The sequence below is a fragment of the Lates calcarifer genome, linkage group LG20 (genome assembly GCF_001640805.2).
Source record: "Lates calcarifer isolate ASB-BC8 linkage group LG20, TLL_Latcal_v3, whole genome shotgun sequence".
NCBI classification, from domain to species: domain Eukaryota; kingdom Metazoa; phylum Chordata; class Actinopteri; family Centropomidae; genus Lates; species Lates calcarifer.
In genome coordinates, this window is record NC_066852.1 from 17915557 (window position 1) to 17935382 (window position 19826).

At 38.7% G+C, this 19826-nt stretch overlaps 1 protein-coding gene across 4 annotated transcripts in view; it reads left to right on the forward strand.

Moving 5' to 3' along the window:
* gabrg2 (gamma-aminobutyric acid type A receptor subunit gamma2) overlaps positions 1-19596 on the forward strand; it is a 50074-nt gene extending 30478 nt beyond the window's left edge. Inside the window, exons 7-10 of one of the 4 annotated variants that reach the window (XM_018692079.2) lie at positions 8288-8440; positions 10824-11029; positions 12992-13015; positions 15698-19596. In XM_018692079.2, coding sequence (XP_018547595.1) covers positions 8288-8440; positions 10824-11029; positions 12992-13015; positions 15698-15979 — 665 coding nt within the window. In that variant the 3' untranslated portion in view covers positions 15980-19596. The remainder of the gene's footprint in view (positions 1-8287; positions 8441-10823; positions 11030-12991; positions 13016-15697) is intronic. The other 3 variants (XM_018692080.2, XM_018692081.2, XM_018692082.2) reach the window with 3 other exon arrangements.
* The last annotated feature ends 230 nt before the right edge of the window (positions 19597-19826 follow it).

The following is a 19826-nucleotide window of genomic DNA, read 5'->3' on the forward strand; positions in this document are numbered from 1 at the left end:
GACTTAGCAAGCCTCAAGATGTGAGAGGGGAGATAGTGTGGCGGAAATTGCCTGCAAACGCTCAGGACACATAAAATAAACACACAAAACACTGACAGGCTGAAGGTTAGAATAGATTGTAAAATATGAAGACAAACCCTGTTACCAGAAGTCAGAAGAAAAAGTCTCAGTGGAGGAAAATAAAATTTCACACAAAAATATATCCCAAAGACAGGGAAGTAGAACACGATTTGCCATATATTAACCAATTGGCAAGAAGCCACAGGCTGTTTAGACACACAAAGATATATCACAGTTTCAGGAAAAGGGGCTCTCTGCACAGACTTAGTTGAGGTGGAACTGATTTAACTATTTTTTATTCTAAGTTGAATTTATAACAGCACATCATATTTTATTAACTGATCATATACATTCTGTATGTAAACTTTCTGTATAGTAAATTACTATAGCTGTCAGTGAAGTTAAAAGTACAGAATCTTCTCGTGAAATATAGTGAAAGTTAAGAATAAATAGCGTAAAATAGAAATCCTTAAGTAGACTACAAGTACCTCAAAATTGTACTGTAAGTATTTGATTTAATGTACTCAGTTACATTCCACCACTGAAACAGACGGGGTGCAGTCCTAGTAGCGTTACAGATATGTTAATACAGCAACAATACACAAGTACCTACTGTAAATAGCAAATGTATATTGTAGCTGTAGTACACAGTATTTCTGTAGAAAGTGTTATTGTAAAGGACTACAAGAGGAATCCTTTTTTCAGGGAGACACATATAATGAGGGATTTTAGAAATCTCACAGCTATAACCATAGCCTAAATGGAGTTTGTACATTTATATGCTTTCACACACACACACACACACACACAAAATTAACTTTAAGTCTCTCCTTGCTACCATGTTGAGATGGACAGAGCGGGTTAGAGGCTAGAAGCAGTACAAAGTTGATGCCACTCTGTGGAGCAATTGTACCTAGGCCAAGCCCTCGTTGCCAAATAAACCATTATAAAGTTCTGTGCCAGGGTCCTAGATACTCTTCTTGCTCAGCTTATTTGCCCCACTTAATATTCTGCAACCCAGGGTTTCAAAGTAATTAGCCATAAGAAATAAGGAGAGAGTAGTTGTGGAACATCATCTGTCTGACTGGTTGGGTAATACACGGCATAGGAGGATAAATCTCAGTTGCAATAATGAATAATAATGACATTTCACAACTCATCACATGAGTTCTAGAGGAAGCATTAACACAGATAAATGCTTTTTCTTTACTGTTATAGTGGTTCTAGAAGTATGCAGAATCAATATTTATATGTCATAAGTGGCATGTGGTATTAAAAAGCCAAGCCTTGGAAAGAGCACAGCATGTCTTATCTGTGCATATTATGCTAAATCATGTCAGAGATACTATAATGTATCAGAGGCTTATTACAGGAAAGTTTAGCATAGGCAACCAGTGAAATTAAATTTCAGCCATCTAAGCTTGAACTCTGTTTACTAAGAGGATTAACCTGCTGTCACGTAAATGTGTTACCTTCAGTGAAACTGTTCATGAATCTGTATGAGGGGATGCATTGTTAATATTCATTCTGGGTAGCTGGGATCATGTATGAACTCAAACACAGGGAGCACATTTGCTCACAAGCCGTAGTGCATTGAAAATGATGTCTTTAAGGATACATGTTGTGTTTTTGGGGAGTGATGTTTTGGCATAGCTTTGTAATTGTTAAGGTACTTAAAAGGAAACACTATGTAATCTGAGTATGCACAGGCATAAATCAGTGTTGTAGTTTTGGGCAATGCAGTCAGTATGTTGAATATGATTAATTAGATTTTTAAAGCTTAAAACCAGGGATCCAAAACTCTAATTTGTAATAGCACAAAGCCATTGGCAATGAAATGGGCACTGATTGTCTTGGCTCACACAGTGTTTGTCTAAGCTTATCCATCCAATTTAGATTTAAATTACATTATTGCTATTGTAAAGATCAGTACATTGGGCCATTATGACTGAAAAATCATCCTGGAGATATCCTGTAGTAGTGACTTTTCTTTGTTTTTTACTGACAGCACTTATGGTTCATTAAAGTAGACATTACAATAAGATGAGACATAGTGAATCTTAACTGATTCCTCTCTAGGATCCATCTGACTCAACCTACTCAGCCTAAAATAACAGTGTCAAATGTCTCGGTTTTAATTGCTATCCATCACAGTGTAGTGAGTGACTTTAATCTGCACAGTTCACTGAGTGAGTAATGCATAAGACCATAAGGTTCAAATGTTTATATTCTGTTATAGTCATTCTTGAATGAGGCATCTGGGACTTTTACAACATCTTTGATGATAAACTGTTACTGCTCAGGTGTTTTTGCACAAAATCATTTCTCAGTTATAAAAAAAAAAATATGGCCAGTGCTGTGACATCCTCGCCCTTCAATCTTCTGTTGTGCTCTCAAGTGCTTTTCAGACACAGTGCTTATTACTACTGAGGCTAACTACTTTGTAGATGTTCTATTTATTGCAAACAAATTGCCTTCCCTGCTTTTTTTGCTGAGGCCCTTTTTTTCTTGAAAGAGACATCCAGTATCCTGCACCAGGCAGGTAGAACAAAACAACAAAGGCAGAAGCTAAAATGTAAACTAGCTATAGTTGAATCACTCTTGTGTTATAACACTGAAAAAGATGTTTGTATGGTGCAAAATATTACTGAGGACAACACCAAATGTTGTCTATCTGTCTCCTTCTGGCTGCTTGTCTAAAAATATCAACTCACCTGTCAATCTACCTGTATTTTTAGGTTTTCCATTGTATATTTGTTCAAGTATATATACAGAAATATATGCTCAACAGATCCCCTACCAAGAGGCCCCTGGAAAGCTTTTAGTCTTGTGTGTTTATCTGTAGTTTTCTATCACTACCACAGTGTCACGTTCTCTCCTCTCCTCGCTTTTACTTTTCCCAAATTAGCTGTGTTTATTTCAAACTGCTGCTCATTCGTCCTTTTTAAAGAAGCGCAAGTGGGACAAATAAGTCTAGCCATCAGTGTCGTGACTGTTTAGTGAGGATAAGTCCTGTCACCCGGCCAAAATGATTAGAACAGGGGAAGAAAAAAAGAGGTGATATATTAAACATAGGAAGAAAGAAAAGTGAGAGCTGAATTTTAGAACTCGGAGCTTATGTAATGGGTGTGAATCGCATCTCTCCTCATTGTGTGAATAGAAAATAATGAAGCCATTTTTAGACATGGTTAGCTGGAAAGCAGATAAAGCTGAAAGAGGCTGTGAGAGAATTGGTTTCTGTACATGTTGGCCTTGTTTTTAATTACATGACAGGATTGGAAATAAACACACTAACGCAGTTTTAAATCTTAAAATGTCTGTAGAGAAATAAAACTGTTGTAGTGAAGAGCAGGAATAAACAACTTGTTTTGTGTGAGACCTGAAAAGAAAATACCAAAAAAGGGTGGGATTTTTTAAAATGGTCACCCAGCCTGATTACCCACTGGGCAAAGCAGTAAGTTCCTGTGGGATGTGTGTGTAATTAAAATGTGGTGATTTGATTAAAATTCAAATTAGTTTGGTAATATGCACTACTAAACACAATTTAAACTGAACCATAAGGTGGCAACAGTATTTTACCCAATCTTTAAGCCTTGTCTCAAAATGTACTTTTAATACTTCTAATATTTCATCTGTTGAATCAGATTATCATTATCATACAGCAGACCTGGGCAGGAGTGTTTCAACATACACAATACTGTTGTTTCACAATACTGTTGATTTCAGTGATTCTGGGCAAGATGGTTTAGGGGGATGTGTGTAAGGGTGTGGGGCCCAAAGGGGGCCCTTAATTCACTTTGTCTTACTGCCGGTCAGCAAATGAATCCAGTCCTGATTACGGCATGTGACATCATCATCTAAAAAAGTCCTAGATTTTAAAGTTGCTGTCTAACTTTTCTTCACTTTCTACAAAAACTCCTTAAATAATGGTAGGGAAAACAGTTTTGGCAGCTCCATACTGCCTGTCATAAATCCTATAAACAGCTTTGCTTTCAATAATTTGAGAGCTATTACTATGTCTGAGAGAGGGATAATCATCTGTCCCTGTCACAGTAAACACAATGTTAACAACAAGGCAATCAAAGTGTGTAGACTCCTGTCTGGTGTTTAATCATGCCGCTGTGTTGACGCAGTTACTCACCATGACAATGCTGCGTCTTTTTTTTTTCCCCACCGTGACATCGTCTTGCCACCCACCGTCGGGGCAGGAATAGCTGCAGTCAGCTGTGGAGGCAAAAAATGCAAAGCCACTGTAACTAGTTAATCACTCACATATAGCCCGTAGTCATGTCACAGAAAGTGGTGAGTTAACATTGTCTCTAAGTATTGTTGACCCTAGCACCTAGCCATGGCATAACCCTGGTCATTAGCAAAGCTCCTGTCTTTCTCACAAACACACACATGCACACACTTGCACAATAACATTCGCTGTCACCTCTGATATATATGACCCTTGACAGCAGAGGAGCTCAGTAAGACAGCCTGTCAGCAGCTCTGCAATGTTTCTGGCTTGTCTCCCTTCATTGGATGGCCAGCATGTGCCTCAGGTCTCTCCTGCCCATCCATATCCACACCAATTTACAGCATGGCTGCCAACAGAATGATATTCTCATATGACAGTTTTTTTCCCTCCTGGTCAGCAACCCTGAATTACCATGTTTCATTCCTATAAGCTCCCCTGTGGCTCTTCTGCAACAATGCGCAGCCACACTGGGATCAACATTCCTCCTCGTAGGTTCAATACTCATCAAACACAGAATGTCATAACAGTTTCTGTATTCTAATAATAATAATAAAACATCCATCTTTTTATTTCCACCATGGTAGAAGGCTCATACTGCATTTTTTTTCTCCCTGCTGCTGTGTGTGTGTCTAATTCTGTTGAGTGTGTTGTCTCTGTGGCTTTTAACAACAAAGCAACACTGTTTTCTGATGAATGATCATTCCCGCCAAGTTTTTTATTGCCTTTCGTAGATTACATCAGCTCATAGTAAATCGCTTTTGCCAGTAAAATGTGTGATCCTAATAAAAATACTTCAAACCATATCTTAATACAAACAATATTTTTGAGCTGTTGTATGCATAGTTGATTTTTCATACAGCTGTTGTCAGCATTTTTCAATCATGAATTATGGACAGAAAGGAATGGATTGAATTGATAGCAATGTAATTGTGGCAATAAGATAGATGGGACTGGAGAAATGCAAACTTTTAGGAATTTTAATAACAAGGGAGCATAGGAAAGAGCAACAGCCTAAACAGAGATCTGTTCTCTGATTGTGTTCTTGTTACTGGAGAAATTAGCACATGAAGTTGAGTTTATTATAATTAAGGAGCTAGCACTGGAGTGGCCTGTAGGATCCCTGGAGGTGTGGGCATTGCTGGATACACGTGAAAGATCATAGCGTTGTGCATGACAGCTTCTTTATATTCATTGTCAATCCACATAAGGAAAAGCAGACCTATGTGGTAACAGCTTTGAAAAAGAGAACTGTCTATAGACCCTGTGAAGATGGAGTGCAAACAGTCTTGTGAACACACCCTCATCTGTTAGTGTCGGCAGATGGGGAGCTCTAGCAAAGGTTAGTCCGAGGGCTCCCCATTAGGAGGAACGCAGGCAAGAAAGGCTTGAACGCTTTGATACCACAGATGCAGTCTTATGAGAAATAAACAGGGGCCTTTCATCTCATCCCACACACACACTCACACACACAGGCATGTCTGAACATCTGTGAAAAAGTGTGCAAACCATCTACCTTGTCTGTAAAGTACACTTTAATGTGCTGTACAGGCAACTTTATGTTTTTGGCAATGCTGCCAAACCTAAGGTTTTCTCCCAACTTGAACAAAATGTACAAATGCCAAGACTGCAGAGAAAATCTGACACTGAATTTGAAGCAATTTGTAATTGAACAAATAAACTAGAACAAGGCAATGTTTGGAGGGTTTACACTTGCTGAGTTGACACATGACAATAAGACATAATGTGGGAAGAAAGTGGAACACTGTTGCTAATAATGACGGATAAAGCTGACGTGATCCATGTCCAAAGTCGTGACGCAGGGAGTGGCACTTCTTAAATGTTTTTTTTAAATATTCATTTCAATTTAAAGCCCCCATGTATAGGATAAAAATATCTGACACTGTCGCCTCCTAGTGGTAGCAATGCACATCACTACACACAACAATACCCCCAGCCATTCCACACAACAGTTATTTTACAAACAAAAACAAGTCACAACAGTATAAATGATGGCAGAATCACATAAGAATTCTACACAAACAGGCATCGGTCTGTTTATCTGGAGCACTAAACTATTTGCTCCCCATACAGTAATGTTGTGAAATCCCGGCCAAACTACTTAAGCCAGAAAGGGAACTGGAAACCATTTTGTTTTTAGTGGAATCAGGAAGTCGTTAACAAACTGATGCATTACTACACAGCAGTAATGGCAGGCGGCCTGATACTGATACATCAGCCTGCCAGAGTGGAGGGCATCGGTCGATAACACCTCCTCAAAGTGTCTTCCTGGCAAGTGCGGTGGCCTATAATGAAACTGGCACACAGATGGAGAGAGGCGTAAGACAGGAGGGTCTTACACCAGCCGACCTCGCTCCTGTGGTGGAAAGCCCATTATCATTAAGAGTCAGAGTAAATGTGAAGGAGGCCTTGTGCTGCTGACCAAGCTGGAATAAGTGTATTAACTGGCAGTTTCTCAGCTGTCAGGGGTCTTGGTTTTGGGCCCCTGCTAATGTAATGTTAATAAAAACAAAATAGTGGGCTGCGGGACCCCTGAGAGCAGCCTTCATGTGTCTAACGTACTCCTACAAACGGAGGCAGCGCGCTGCAATATCCCGTGCACCTTCCTGCATCAGCAGAAAACACACGTGGTGATATGAACAGTTATGGTTGTGCTGCTGGGGTTATTGCACTTGGTTTATTTAATGATGCTATCAATGGTAGGGTGAACAGAGGGGCATGCTGGGATAAATCACAAAGACTTGGTCCCTGTCCAGACACTACGAGGACTCACTCACATACCGTGCAAATGTTTGCAGACATAATAAACACTGGCAGTCTCATTTCTTCCTCTGTTTTCTCATTAACACACAAATACACAGATGTTGGCTGTTTTTCAAAATACTGCAGTATGTCTCGTGCGCCCTTTCTCATGAGGAAAATTATTAGCCAGCTGTTCATTCCCCAGCTGCAGAAACTATTTCATGTGCCATGAGTGCTTAAACACATAGACACATGCACTCGCACTCATACCTTAGGTACGTGGCTGAGAGAGAGGGTTTGTGCCCTGCAGGTTACAAGCCATAGTGAGAGGCTAGGTGAGGTTTCCGGCACTTTTAGTGGTCTGACATTAATCAATTAGCAGACAACTGGACTGAGCTGGAGGCCGTCAATGAACTGCCATTTAAACACACAGAAACAGACAGACAGGTACATAGGTAGACAGCTAAAGAGGACAGTAACTATTGGCAAGCTTTGCTGCATTGTCAGGCTTGCAGGGATGTTACTGTCTGTGTGTGTGTGTGTGTGATAAGATTGTCCATTTACATGCCTGTTTGGTCTTGGCTCAATTCACCCTCATAACAAGAGCCTTAGACGTATATTTGCAAGTGTGTGTGTGCAGCATAAGGGGACTCGGGCACGTGCACATTCGCGTGTGCAGCATGCATGCTTAACTTGCATTTTAAACAAGCAGGCCAGATTATCTATACCATCAGGGTTGCAGCTATCTGGGCTCAGCTAACCCCCCAACCTCTTGGCACCTAACATCTGCTGGGGTCAGATGGGTTTGTGAAGGGTTTGTGTTTGTGTGTGTGTGTATCGCCAAGCAAGTCCAACTCCAGCTCTCTGAATCACTCCATTTCATCTTAGATTTTGAGTTGCCTTGGGCAAACATGCAGTGAAGATTTTGGTTACACAACATTATGTATCGATCAGTCTACGATTTAACAGTTTTTGTGTTTGGTGTTTCTGTGTTAACAACCTTCTTTGATCATAGTAGGTAGTAGTACTGATATTAAGTACTCTTTTTAATTTTCTCAGTGCACTACATGTTAGAATGTCTTGTACTTATTTTCTTCAATGGACTAATCCATTTTTACACTTATGTAATAAAGGAAATTTTATCCTTCATCGAAGCTATATCCCTCGTACATTACACACTGCCTTCACTCTTTTTTCTTTTTCCCGTTACTTATTTCTCTCCAGGAGACTATGTGGTGCTGACCGTCTTCTTTGACCTGAGCAGGAGAATGGGCTACTTCACCATCCAGACCTACATCCCATGCACCCTGATTGTTGTCCTCTCCTGGGTCTCATTCTGGATCAACAAGGATGCAGTACCTGCCAGGACATCATTAGGTACAAAATGAGCAAACTAAAAGTTATTTCCTCTATGAGATCTTGATAATTTTATAGTACATATTAATATCTGTTTTGTTTTTTTCAAAAAATGTGAGTTAAATTTTATGGCTTTTTTGTGTATAATTTCATGAAATCTTCTCCATAGAGCCTCTACCTTAGTTCTTTTTTTTCAGTCCACCTAGCCCAAACACACATATAGTATAGTTATACCTGTGAAGTTCATTAGACAACCTGGCCTTAATTACTCCCCATTGTGAAACACATCAAATACCCAGTGATGGTAACACATCATCGCATACTGAAACGCAGTCTGCCTAGGCTTCCTCTTTCCTGCTATTCTCTCCTCTCCTTTTGTCTTCTCCTTCACCATCCTTCCTCCTCCTCCTTTTCCCCTCCGAGACAGGGCAGCTGCTTAGGAATCTAGTCCATCTTGATTAGAACAGCCTATCCTGGCACATATGTTTTCATGCGTGCCTTAATGAGGCATTAATTATGCAGGAAAGTACAGCCGGGAAGAGATGCAGAGAGGAGATGCAGCCTCAGCACAATAATAATGCAGGTGGCCTCTTCGCCGAATGCAAAGAGGGGACACGGAATGAAAAAAGAAAAAGGGCAAAAGTGGTGATTTTGAGGAAATTTGTCAGCTTTTGAACTTGCCCTTGGCGTCCAGTGGACATCCTCAGAAGTTCACTCGAGATGCAGTCGTGAACATATTCCTTAGTCAGCTTTCCCTCTGGCCCCTCAAGGCTCTAAATCCTGACCTCAAGTCCATGCGATGTGATCATTAGCGAGCATAACTGAATGTAAAACAATCCCCGCAGGCAGATACGCTCATTCCTCCTCACTATCATCATTACTTTGTCAGTCATTAATCTCTCTAAAAATAGGTTGTTGTGTTTTCTTGTGCTTCTGCAGCTCCAGATTTGCAGTCGGAATAATAATGCTATTAATTCCCTGCTAAAAATTGAACTAAGAGTCAGATATCTTAATTTCCTCTTTGAAAGATGATGCAGGAGGTACAGGAAGCCAGGTGGTTAAGAAGCAGATTAATGCAGATGACATAATTCTTAATCCTTAAATGCCATCCAGAAATATATCAATTCACTCACAATACTGCGCTGTTAATCTTGGCAGAGACCGATGTTTTTCAGTCCCAATAAATTTAGACATAAATAAAACTGTATGTACAAGGCAAGTCCCCTTTACATGTATGGTGTATGTAAAGGAAGGAGGCGGTCTTGTTAGCTTCTTGTTTGTTGGTGTTCAGGGATTGTGACACAGCTGTTGGTGATCTGTTGTATCAGTGTGCTTCTAAACACATTTCCTCATCATGTGCCATCACTACGCCTCCATCTACATCGTCATTAGAGCCAGACAGAGTGAGTAAAAGGGGAGAGGGTTACCAGATGGTGGATATAGGCATGTAGTATGTCAGTGTGGTGGTCAATGGTAGTCGAACTGTAAACAAGCAAAGTATGTGGATCAAGGGGACAGGAAAACAGCTGTTCACTCGTCCCTCATGGCTCGGCTAACTGCTAAGTACACACAATGAAACGGTCAATATTAATCCTCTTTTTTATATGTATGTCAGTCACTCAACTTAATATTCCTACCCTACGTTGTTAGCCACGAAAGATGCTAATTTATAAGAAAAATAATACATCATTTGTTGACTTTAAGTTCTGTTGTGACGGTTTTGTGAAGGAATCTGTAAGTAAACTTCTAGCATGATGTTTATAAAATAAAATAACATAAATATAAAATAGTTTTGTCATATCACATGAAATTTCAGATATAATTCAATCAGATTTTATTCAGACCTCTAGTTCTGCAGGTTTTTTCCTTTCCTTTGGCTGTACATACAGAAAACTGCATGTATACTGAAACATTTAGAAGAACATGTGTTCTTAGGCCTGAAAAATGTATGAGCACTAGGATATATGAATAAAAAAAAATGTATTAATACATTAACATGTTCTCCAAGTTTGAATCCCTGCTTGGACTTCAGCTGGTTTAGCTGATTTCAGCTTCCTTCTAACTTTGAGGAGAATATCCTGTTAGAAACACATGCAGTCATATTTTAAATCCTCTATTAGCATTGGAATAACTAATATTGAGTTTCCTTTTTTAATATCATAATGTACAGTTTGGCAAGCTTGGCAAGACAGTTAAAGATAGGCAGCATAACATTTTGTTCTAGGGAAATAATTTTTTTACAATATAAAATAACCAAATTGTAGAGCATTTAATAGGAATGCAGAATTTGAAACTGACACGTCATTGAGCCTGAGAGGGTACAAAAAAATCCAACTGAGAAATTTCTGTTTTGTCCTGATTTTGACCACAGAGCTAACTTTCTTTGTTTTTCTTTGCTCTCCAGGCATCACCACTGTGCTGACCATGACCACGCTGAGTACTATTGCCAGGAAATCCCTCCCAAAAGTGTCCTATGTGACCGCCATGGACCTGTTCGTGTCTGTCTGCTTCATCTTCGTCTTTGCCGCACTTATAGAGTACGGCACACTGCACTACTTTGTCAGCAACAGGAAGCCAAGTGCCAAAAAGGACAAGAAGAAGAAAAACCCGGTGAGCGTCTTTCTGTAGTGAACCTTTTTTATATCGTTATTACTCAAGGTCTAAGTTATTGATCAAGAAAAATTGTTTATTTAACCATGTCGCTACAAACAACATTAATTTGATTTATGTACTATATGACAGCGTGTAATATCTTTACAGTGCTCACAGTATCCTTTATTTAGTTGAAAGGTCAAATGTTTCCTACACACTCTCCATCTCCCTCCCCCACTGTACTACAGTGCTGGGATAAGCCTTAGAAAACAGCTATACGCTGCTTAGTGTCCCTAAGGGAGCATCTTCCCGGGGGCCACCACCTCAAATTACTCAATGAGCGAGGCGTGCAGCTTGAACCCTTTTTCTAATCCGTCACACATCTGTTACAGCTGTAATTTAGACCCATGTCACATGACAGGAGAGTTGGCCTCATGTGAGCATTAAATCTCTCTGGAGGTCATGACATCTCAGTTCAAAGACTGTTGCCAAATATATGAGCACTTATTGTGAAGAGTACATTTACTGTCAACAGCAGGACTAGCACTCTTGCCTTTCTTTCTTTCTTTCTTTCTTTCTTTATGAGGATCCACATTAGCACCAGGCTAAGCATAACCTATTCACACATACATGTAGACTTACACTTTACATAAAGACTATAGCCACATGCACATGACAAAACCAGTTATTCAATTATATGTTTTATCCATCCTCTGTTTTTACACAGTTAAATACAAGAAAAAGGGCATACATTTCACATTTCCTGCATAGGACTAATTTCTGTTATCACCAAAATTTCCTTTTTATTTCCTTTTTATTTACCTTGTTATTCCCAAGTTAGCTAATGGTTCTAGACACGAAGATTTTTTAATGAAAATTAGTCCACATCTACCACTTGATGTCTGCTCAGTGGAAAAAGTTTGTTTTTTCTGCATTTCTTTTTGGATTACTTTGGAAACCAATTTGCAGTACTTATTTTTTTAAGGGTTGTAGGTGACTGAAATAGATCTTTGAAGCCGTGGCATGTTTTTAGGACTGGATTCAAAAGACTTGAAAGATATTAAATCTTAAACCTCTAAGTACACTACTGTGCTTGGGTTAACAGGCGTATTGAACTGGAACTTTGGGGGCGGGGAGTGGGGGAGTGGGGCGCTCCAGTTTCAAGCCTCTAAAAACCAAGGTTTTTGCACGTGGTTTATCTGTCTGGTGGACAAATGAATGAATAATTAAGTGAAAGGTGTAGTGCTAGTTTGCCATCTCAGAGGGGCTTTTCTAGGTTCTCTGCATGACTTGCCGAGATGCGGGAAGGAGGAAATATGCGAGGAAAGGAGGTCTTTGACAGAAATTCTTTTGATGTTCATGAATTGTTAAAACATGTTAATGATAGGAAATCGAGGAAATATAAATAAAGAACTTCGATAGTTTATTTTGCTACCTGTAAGCTGATTCAGTTCTGTGCTATGTAAGTCTTCTTAAACTGCAGAGGGATTTTTGATGATCACATTTCCTCAGTTTAGTCTCTATCATGCATTACAACAACATTTATTACACATACTAGAACTGGCAAAGATGTTTGAAGAAGTGCTGTGTAAGACAAATGCTTCCAACTTAATGTGAAACCAATGATGTCACACTCACACAGAGTATTTAATTTCTGAATTATGGCTCATGTATACTTAATCTTTCTAGTTTTGCAGTAATATTTTCCCTAAGGTGATGCTGGCGTAAGAAGCATGTGAGATACATATATCCCACCATGCATCTCCCCCTTGTGTCTGTTTGTAACATGTACGTCTCTCTACAGTATATTTCCTCTTTCCATTTTCAGTTTAATGGTACAGTATTCGTAATTCTCACACATTATCTTTGTGTTTCTGTTTATTTTCTTCCTTTTATGATGTTTTTGTTTTCTCTGTTTACATGCTTTTTTGTTACTCTCTTTCAATTCCACATATTCTTTGTTTCCTGTCTGGACAAAAGCTCCTCCGGCTCTTTTCCTCAAAGGTATATTGCCTGTGTCTGACTGCATGTGTCTGCTGCATTTTGGCTCTTTGAGCCCCCAGCACCTCACTGCTTTTCTGTCTGTTCTACAGCAGATACGCCTCTCTCTATTCCCTCTTTATCTACCTGCATTCTTACTGTACTCCTCCTCAGTTACTAAATAGGTATCAGAGATAACATTAAAAAGGGGCGCTCTGCAGTGCACAGTGCGGAGGCAGCCAGCCAGACGTACTTATGCAGTTTTTAAAATTCAAATAAGCATCCCACACATCCCGTGTCCAGAGGAATGTAATAGTCCAGGCCCAGTGTGGACTCATTCTGGCTCCCTCTGTCCTGTTTCACTCTTTATTGTTGTTGTAACCACAGTGAACTAGCAGCCGCTGCAATAGCTTCCTCTTCTTTCCCTTCTCCTGCCAGTAAATCTATACCTGTGTGTTTGTTGGGCTTCTCAACCTGACGCTTCCTACAGAGTCAGCAGAGCCTTAACAGACTGAAACAGACAACCCCTGCACTGTGTTAAGTCCAATTAGAGTTGGAGGTCCATTCAGAAGATTAACACATGCTAATCTTTAAATACCCAAAAAGCATCCGGGGTGGGGGTGGGAGCTAGCAAAGATCTAAATTTAACTTAACGCACAAGTCAGGATGAGATAATCTGCTTTTCAACAGTCCACATCAATATTTTACTAGGAGGAATATTTTTTAAGGTCAGATAAGATACTGCTGAAAAAATCCACCTGCAGTATGGAAACACTAACATTAAATATTCAGCTGAAGCCACACAACCAAGGGGATCCTCTAGTAATGATCCTAAGTGTTTCCACCTTTTATCTTCTCTGAGAGGTTGTCTACTTTCAGCCAGTTAAAGTTGCCAGTGCCACTGTGTTGTTTCTGTGTTTTATTTTTTATTTTCTATCTTTATTTTACTCTATTTTGTTTTATTTTTGCTAACACCGACTCAGCACAGCCCAGCTTGACCAGGCCACGCGGCAGGATGCTGTTATTGCTCCTTCTGCTTGAGCTTCCACTGCGCTTTCCGCCAGTGCAACCGATCCCCTTTGAGAACTGAGTCATAACCTGTTCCGCTAATCCCCTTATTAACTCAACATAACTGTCCGTTAATAAGGACAAAAAATGCTGAAACTAACCCCGTATGTTGCTTTGGTTGTGGTTATGTATCGTTTTCAAAGGGACAGCAGGTTTGTGCACTAGTGCTGGGCAAGATGAGAAGTTGTAGGGAATGAACAGTTCAATCAAGTTTAAGTATTTTAAGCTTGTTTGAGGATGCATGCTTACAGCAAATAATGTTATGTTCAAACTGAAAGTGCAATGACCTAAATTGTTTTTTTGCAGCAAGCATGCCTATTGTAGATACACAAAAATATGGCTAAAACATTCATGTGGCAAAACAAAAATGTTGCAATTAAAAACTAATTAATATTAACAAGTACCTCATATTCTCACCATGAGCATAAATACATGCTGTAAGTCATATTTGAAGTGCTAGTGCAGTCATTTATAGACTATTGTTCCTATGTTACAAAGCCAAAACATAAAGAACAAACTAAATGACAACAACTTGCACTATTTTTTACAAAAAGCGGTGATGTGAAACGCTTAGAAGTTGAACTTTGGAGAATGTGCAACTCACTGTGTCTTTTTTAAAAGATGAGCTTGACACTCTAGTTTATCAGCAAGGTCAAGGAACCTTCCATTAGTACCAAAGGGGTGGCGGGGTAGGGGTATTTAATCTGCCAAACAGCCGGAATTCCAATTTGTGCAAAGGTGGCATGGCATTTCGAGATAAAAGCTGATGAAAATGGTCCATTTGAATACTAATTGTCTCCCTTTAGAACGACAGGGCCACAGACTCAATGATGTCACTGTCCTATTTTGGGAATCTTCTCAAATGAAAGGCATGTGGCCTCCAGTGGTGAGCACAGTTTGAAAAGGAGGTTTATTTTAACCCATTTAGTGACAGAGGAGAGTGGGCTGGAGAAATATTGAGCTGTGCGCCGCACATCTGCCAACACATGCTCCTCCCTAAGCTTAGCTCTCTGATGTATCATAAGCCAGTTAAAACATATCCTGTAAATGTATTTGGGGAAAAAAATGCTTACAACATCCTTACAGGTCCAAATTATGAAATTCCTTTGAGTCACTGCACACTAAGAACATCTGAAAAACTCTTTGGAACAAATGATGCACAGTCATCTGTTTGCTACAGTAGTTTCACGCATTCTTAAATGTACAGCAACAGCACCATAATTAATATAAAAAATGGAGGGGCACTGCCCAGCACTAGCTTTATATAGCTGCTAAATGAAGCAATATGGACTACTATCCTAAAAATATTATGATTGCCTCAGCTGCCAGCTGTACACCAGCTCAAAGGTGTAATTTGCAGCATGGGCTCCACAGGGATTGACCCTTTGTTACTATACTGTAAACCTCACTAATTACATCCACAGGTGGTAGTTATGGGTCTATTTGTATTTTCTTGACATTAAAAGGGTCCATTGGCAAGTTGAAGGTGCAAATTATATTTTGCTGACTAATGACAGAAAATGAAGTGGGAGACAGAAAATGGCAGCTCAAATTAGGTCCCCTGTTATGTCAGTGAGGTCTTGATTATGGCGCTCTGGGGCTCTGGTGGCTAACTGTGTCATTTTGTCCTGTTAAAAGCAGACACCCACGGTAGACATCCGTCCACGCTCAGCCACAGCCATTCAAATGAACAACGCCACACACATGCAGGAGCGAGACGAGGAGTACGGCTACGAGTGTCTGGACGGGAAGGACTGCACCAGCTTCTTCTGCTGTTTCGAAGACTGCCGTTCCGGAGCCTGGCGGCACGGCAGGTTGCACATCCGCATTGCCAAGATAGACTCGTACGCACGCATCTTCTTCCCCACTGCATTCGGTCTCTTCAACCTGGTCTACTGGGTCTCCTATCTCTATCTCTAGGCCCTGGTGTGTCTCCAGCCTTATCATACAGTTCATTATATTCTAACATATGCTCTGCGCCAGCAAAGGACATTTTGAAGGAGGGGACCCACTGAAACACCCAGTGAATTTCATTTAAAGCATTTCCTTTAATTCTCTGATTTTAATCTCTTTACATTTTAGTTATTTATCTGATAACTGACTGATAACAGACATTGCAAATGTTGTAGCATTACATTTTACTGGCATGAAAAGTTTGTAGATGTGTTGTGAAAACATTGATTGTGTGAGCAGTTAACAAGAATCTCTGTTTTTGTTTTGTTTTTTCATTTTACATGATTTTATTTTGGACTTTCTAGTTGTAAATTGCAGTAAACCTTTCCTCGATGGGATTTTGACTAATTTATTTATTTTTTAGTAAAATACATTCCTTTCACAGTAAACAAATAGAATAAATGGTCATTCAGATCATATCAAACACCCATTAGAAAAATCTAAACTACATTATTTATGTCTCATCATTTATTTTCACCTTTTTTTCTTGACATTCTAAAACACAAAATCTGAAGCACTTTAATAGAGCTATGTTAGACAGTGACATTGAAACTAATTTTGTTAACACTAATTTATTTTTAATTTATTTAGCTAACAGCACAGTTAAACATGGCATTTTTTTCATGTGTGGTCAGAGAGCAGTGATGTTGTTTATGGACAATGCTCAGCTGTACAGACACTGTATATATTTTACTATTACATAGTGGTTTACATTTATTGCATGCACTTTTCAGGCCAAAAATCAACATGTTTTATGGTCTTCTGTTGTTGGCTATGGAAACTAAAAAAAAAAACAAGCACTGTTGATTATCATTCAGGATTTAATCATACTTTTTTTTTCTAAGAAAACTGAAAAAAAAAATCAAAAGATAAAAATGTGCCCAGTTTATGCTTTTAAGTGGAGGAATCATCTTTGCATACAGGTGGGCGGATCAGCCCAGAATTTCAGGCCAGACAACTGGTTTAATCATTTTCCTTGCAGCCATTAGCTTATGGTATAGACAACACTGACCTCTGATCCTCTCCTACATTTGCTGTTAAAAGTGAGCATTTACGTAATGACACACTGCTGTTGTATTTTGGTTATGCAAGCTTTTACAAGGGAGGCTGTATCACAACAACTTAGGTTTTCCTATAAAAACAAATCAGTTTTCCCTTTACATTATCAGAGTGATAAATGCAACTATGTATCCAGAGGTTGAGATTTTGCCTACAAGTAGAGGAATACAAAACTAATATACATTCTAATGCAAATGTGAATACAGATAGCTGTAGGGTGTTTTCAAATCCCAGCAGTAGAACAGGGTTCAGTCTATGTGTCCTTCTTCTAAGATGAGAAACAAACAAAAAACAGAGAAAATATGAATTGACAATAAACTTGAGAGCTTCATTCAAGTAAAAAAAAGGCATCTTATTGTGTCGAGAATAGATGTGTGAGCCTTATTATCAAGCCTCTCACTTCCTGTCTCTTTTGAAAACACATTGAGAATGTAGATTATCACACAGTGAGAAAATTGACTCTCCGGTTGGGCTGAAAGTTCATCATTTCTTATTTGTTTCACTTTTCTTTCCTCATAAAATTTCTTTTGAATGCCAAAATGTCATGTGAAGACGAGTGAAGATCACAGCGAAAGTATCCGAGTTGTAAATGTTGTGTATGATAAGATACAACACACATGAATTATACCCCCATCCCCCTGCAGATCACTTTTGATAGACACCATAGATATGCAACAAATGGAGACAGTGCTTAAGTATGATTTGTAAACACATGAGGAATGGGTGTAAATCACGCTGTTTATGTACATAAATTATGAACAGAAGAAAATACTTGTCTGGCCCTTGGGATTTTGTAAAAGGGAATATATTTTGTAATTTCAGCATTGTTGCAGTATATCATCATACAGTATATTAGACTTATTGTATTATGCTGGACTGACCATGTAGAATACTTGGGGGGGGTAATGGGGTATTTATTTATTTATTTATTGATGGTATTTATTTATTTATTCTATTGAGGAAAAAAATGTATTTTATGTTCATATAGCCCCTGAAAAGAAACACAGAATGCTGTCATTTATATCAAAGATACATTTTTGTTTGATGTGTAAATGGAGCTTGAGCTTATTTATCTTGTGTTTTCTATGTTGTGATCAATGTACACTACTCTCACAAAGGCCTGTCAAACTGTTATATCTGTTGAATTAGTGAGTTGCAACATTACCTGTTGTGCAGCTTCTGAGTAGTGGACATAAAATATTTTCAGGGGGAAAAAAAAAAAAAAAAACTGTTCCCAAGCCACCAGAAGAAGAACATTTGCTTGTCTAAGTGACAATTAATTCTTTCCATCTTTCCACCGCCTCATGGTTCATCATCGATCTTAATAATTGTCATCACTAACAAAGCATCAGTGATGATACTAACATATGCATTTATCAGATTATCTTATATTCCCTGGAGTTCTTTCCCTTTTGTATTAAATGGTGGTCCTATTGTGTTCAGAAGCTGCCACTTAGTAGTCTAAACCTGTCTTCAGTGTGCACATACTCTATCTCTCACACCTTTAGGGCCATTAAGTGTGTCAGTAGCAATGTAGACTGGCCGTCATCAGTGTTCAGTAGTTTAAAGAAGTGTAACAGAGTGATTACATCTTAAAGTGCCAAACTGACACATGCAATAGAGAATATCAATTATAATATCATTTGTGAATCCACTTATACTGAAAAAATAATACTAAAAAGGAGTGTTTTAATGAAGGAAATGCTATACAACGAATGTCCCCTCAGACATGGATTTGCAGGTGCTCTGGACAATTTTTTTTTTTTTTTTTTTTTTGTACAAAATCAAAAACATGCGGACAGGACTTATTATATCAGGGTGAACAGGATTCAGACTGTATACAACTTTATGTACAAACCCATTCATTCTGATAACAGAGCATGTCTTGTGTTTGAACATTGGTGCAATGGAATTTGTTTGAATTTTTTTCCATGATGCTTAAAATTTGTTTATTATTTGTTCATTATATTTATACTTTTTGTGAACTCTACTGTAAATGCAGAGATATAAAGCTGTATGGAAAGCACTGGAGTGTTTATATTCAGTAATGTGCATGCTGAATATGTTTTCAGTCAAACAGGGATGTTTTGAAGAATCAGGACTTATCCAAGCATTGTTTCATCCAGTCCTTTGCCTGCATTGACATGGACTTTTATTACACCGTACTTATTTTTGACAAAGTGATTTGAATTACTTTGGGACCCACAAATGAGACATATATATGTGAACAGCACATGTAGATATTTTCTATTGTTATGTATTTTGTCAAAATGCAGAAAACAAAATATTACTGGAATTACAGAGCTCAGTAAACGGTATCCAAGAACAAAATAATTTTCATATGATTCTCATACATACAGTATGTTAGTTGTTTGCCATCTATGTATATTTGAGTATTGTATAAAAGGGGCACTGATCAATTCTGTTAGGGTCTGCATAATATACTATATATGTACTGGAAAAAATCCTTTTCATAAGGGAATTGCACATAGCTGTGGAATTTTACAATAAAATGGTTGCATTTATGTGTGAGTGTGTATAGGTTCATTATTACTATTCATTATAAGTAATTGTGTAGTAATATTTCCCTGTGTCCCTGTGTCAGGTATATGTCCATTTTTACAACTTCTTGGGAGCTCAAATTGCCTAGAATCAGTTGTCTCCTACACAATTACACCAAAAACAGAATTTATGAGGAACAAGTGTTACTGAAGCACTGTGTGACTCTGAATGGGGTTCGACATTTCACAGCTGT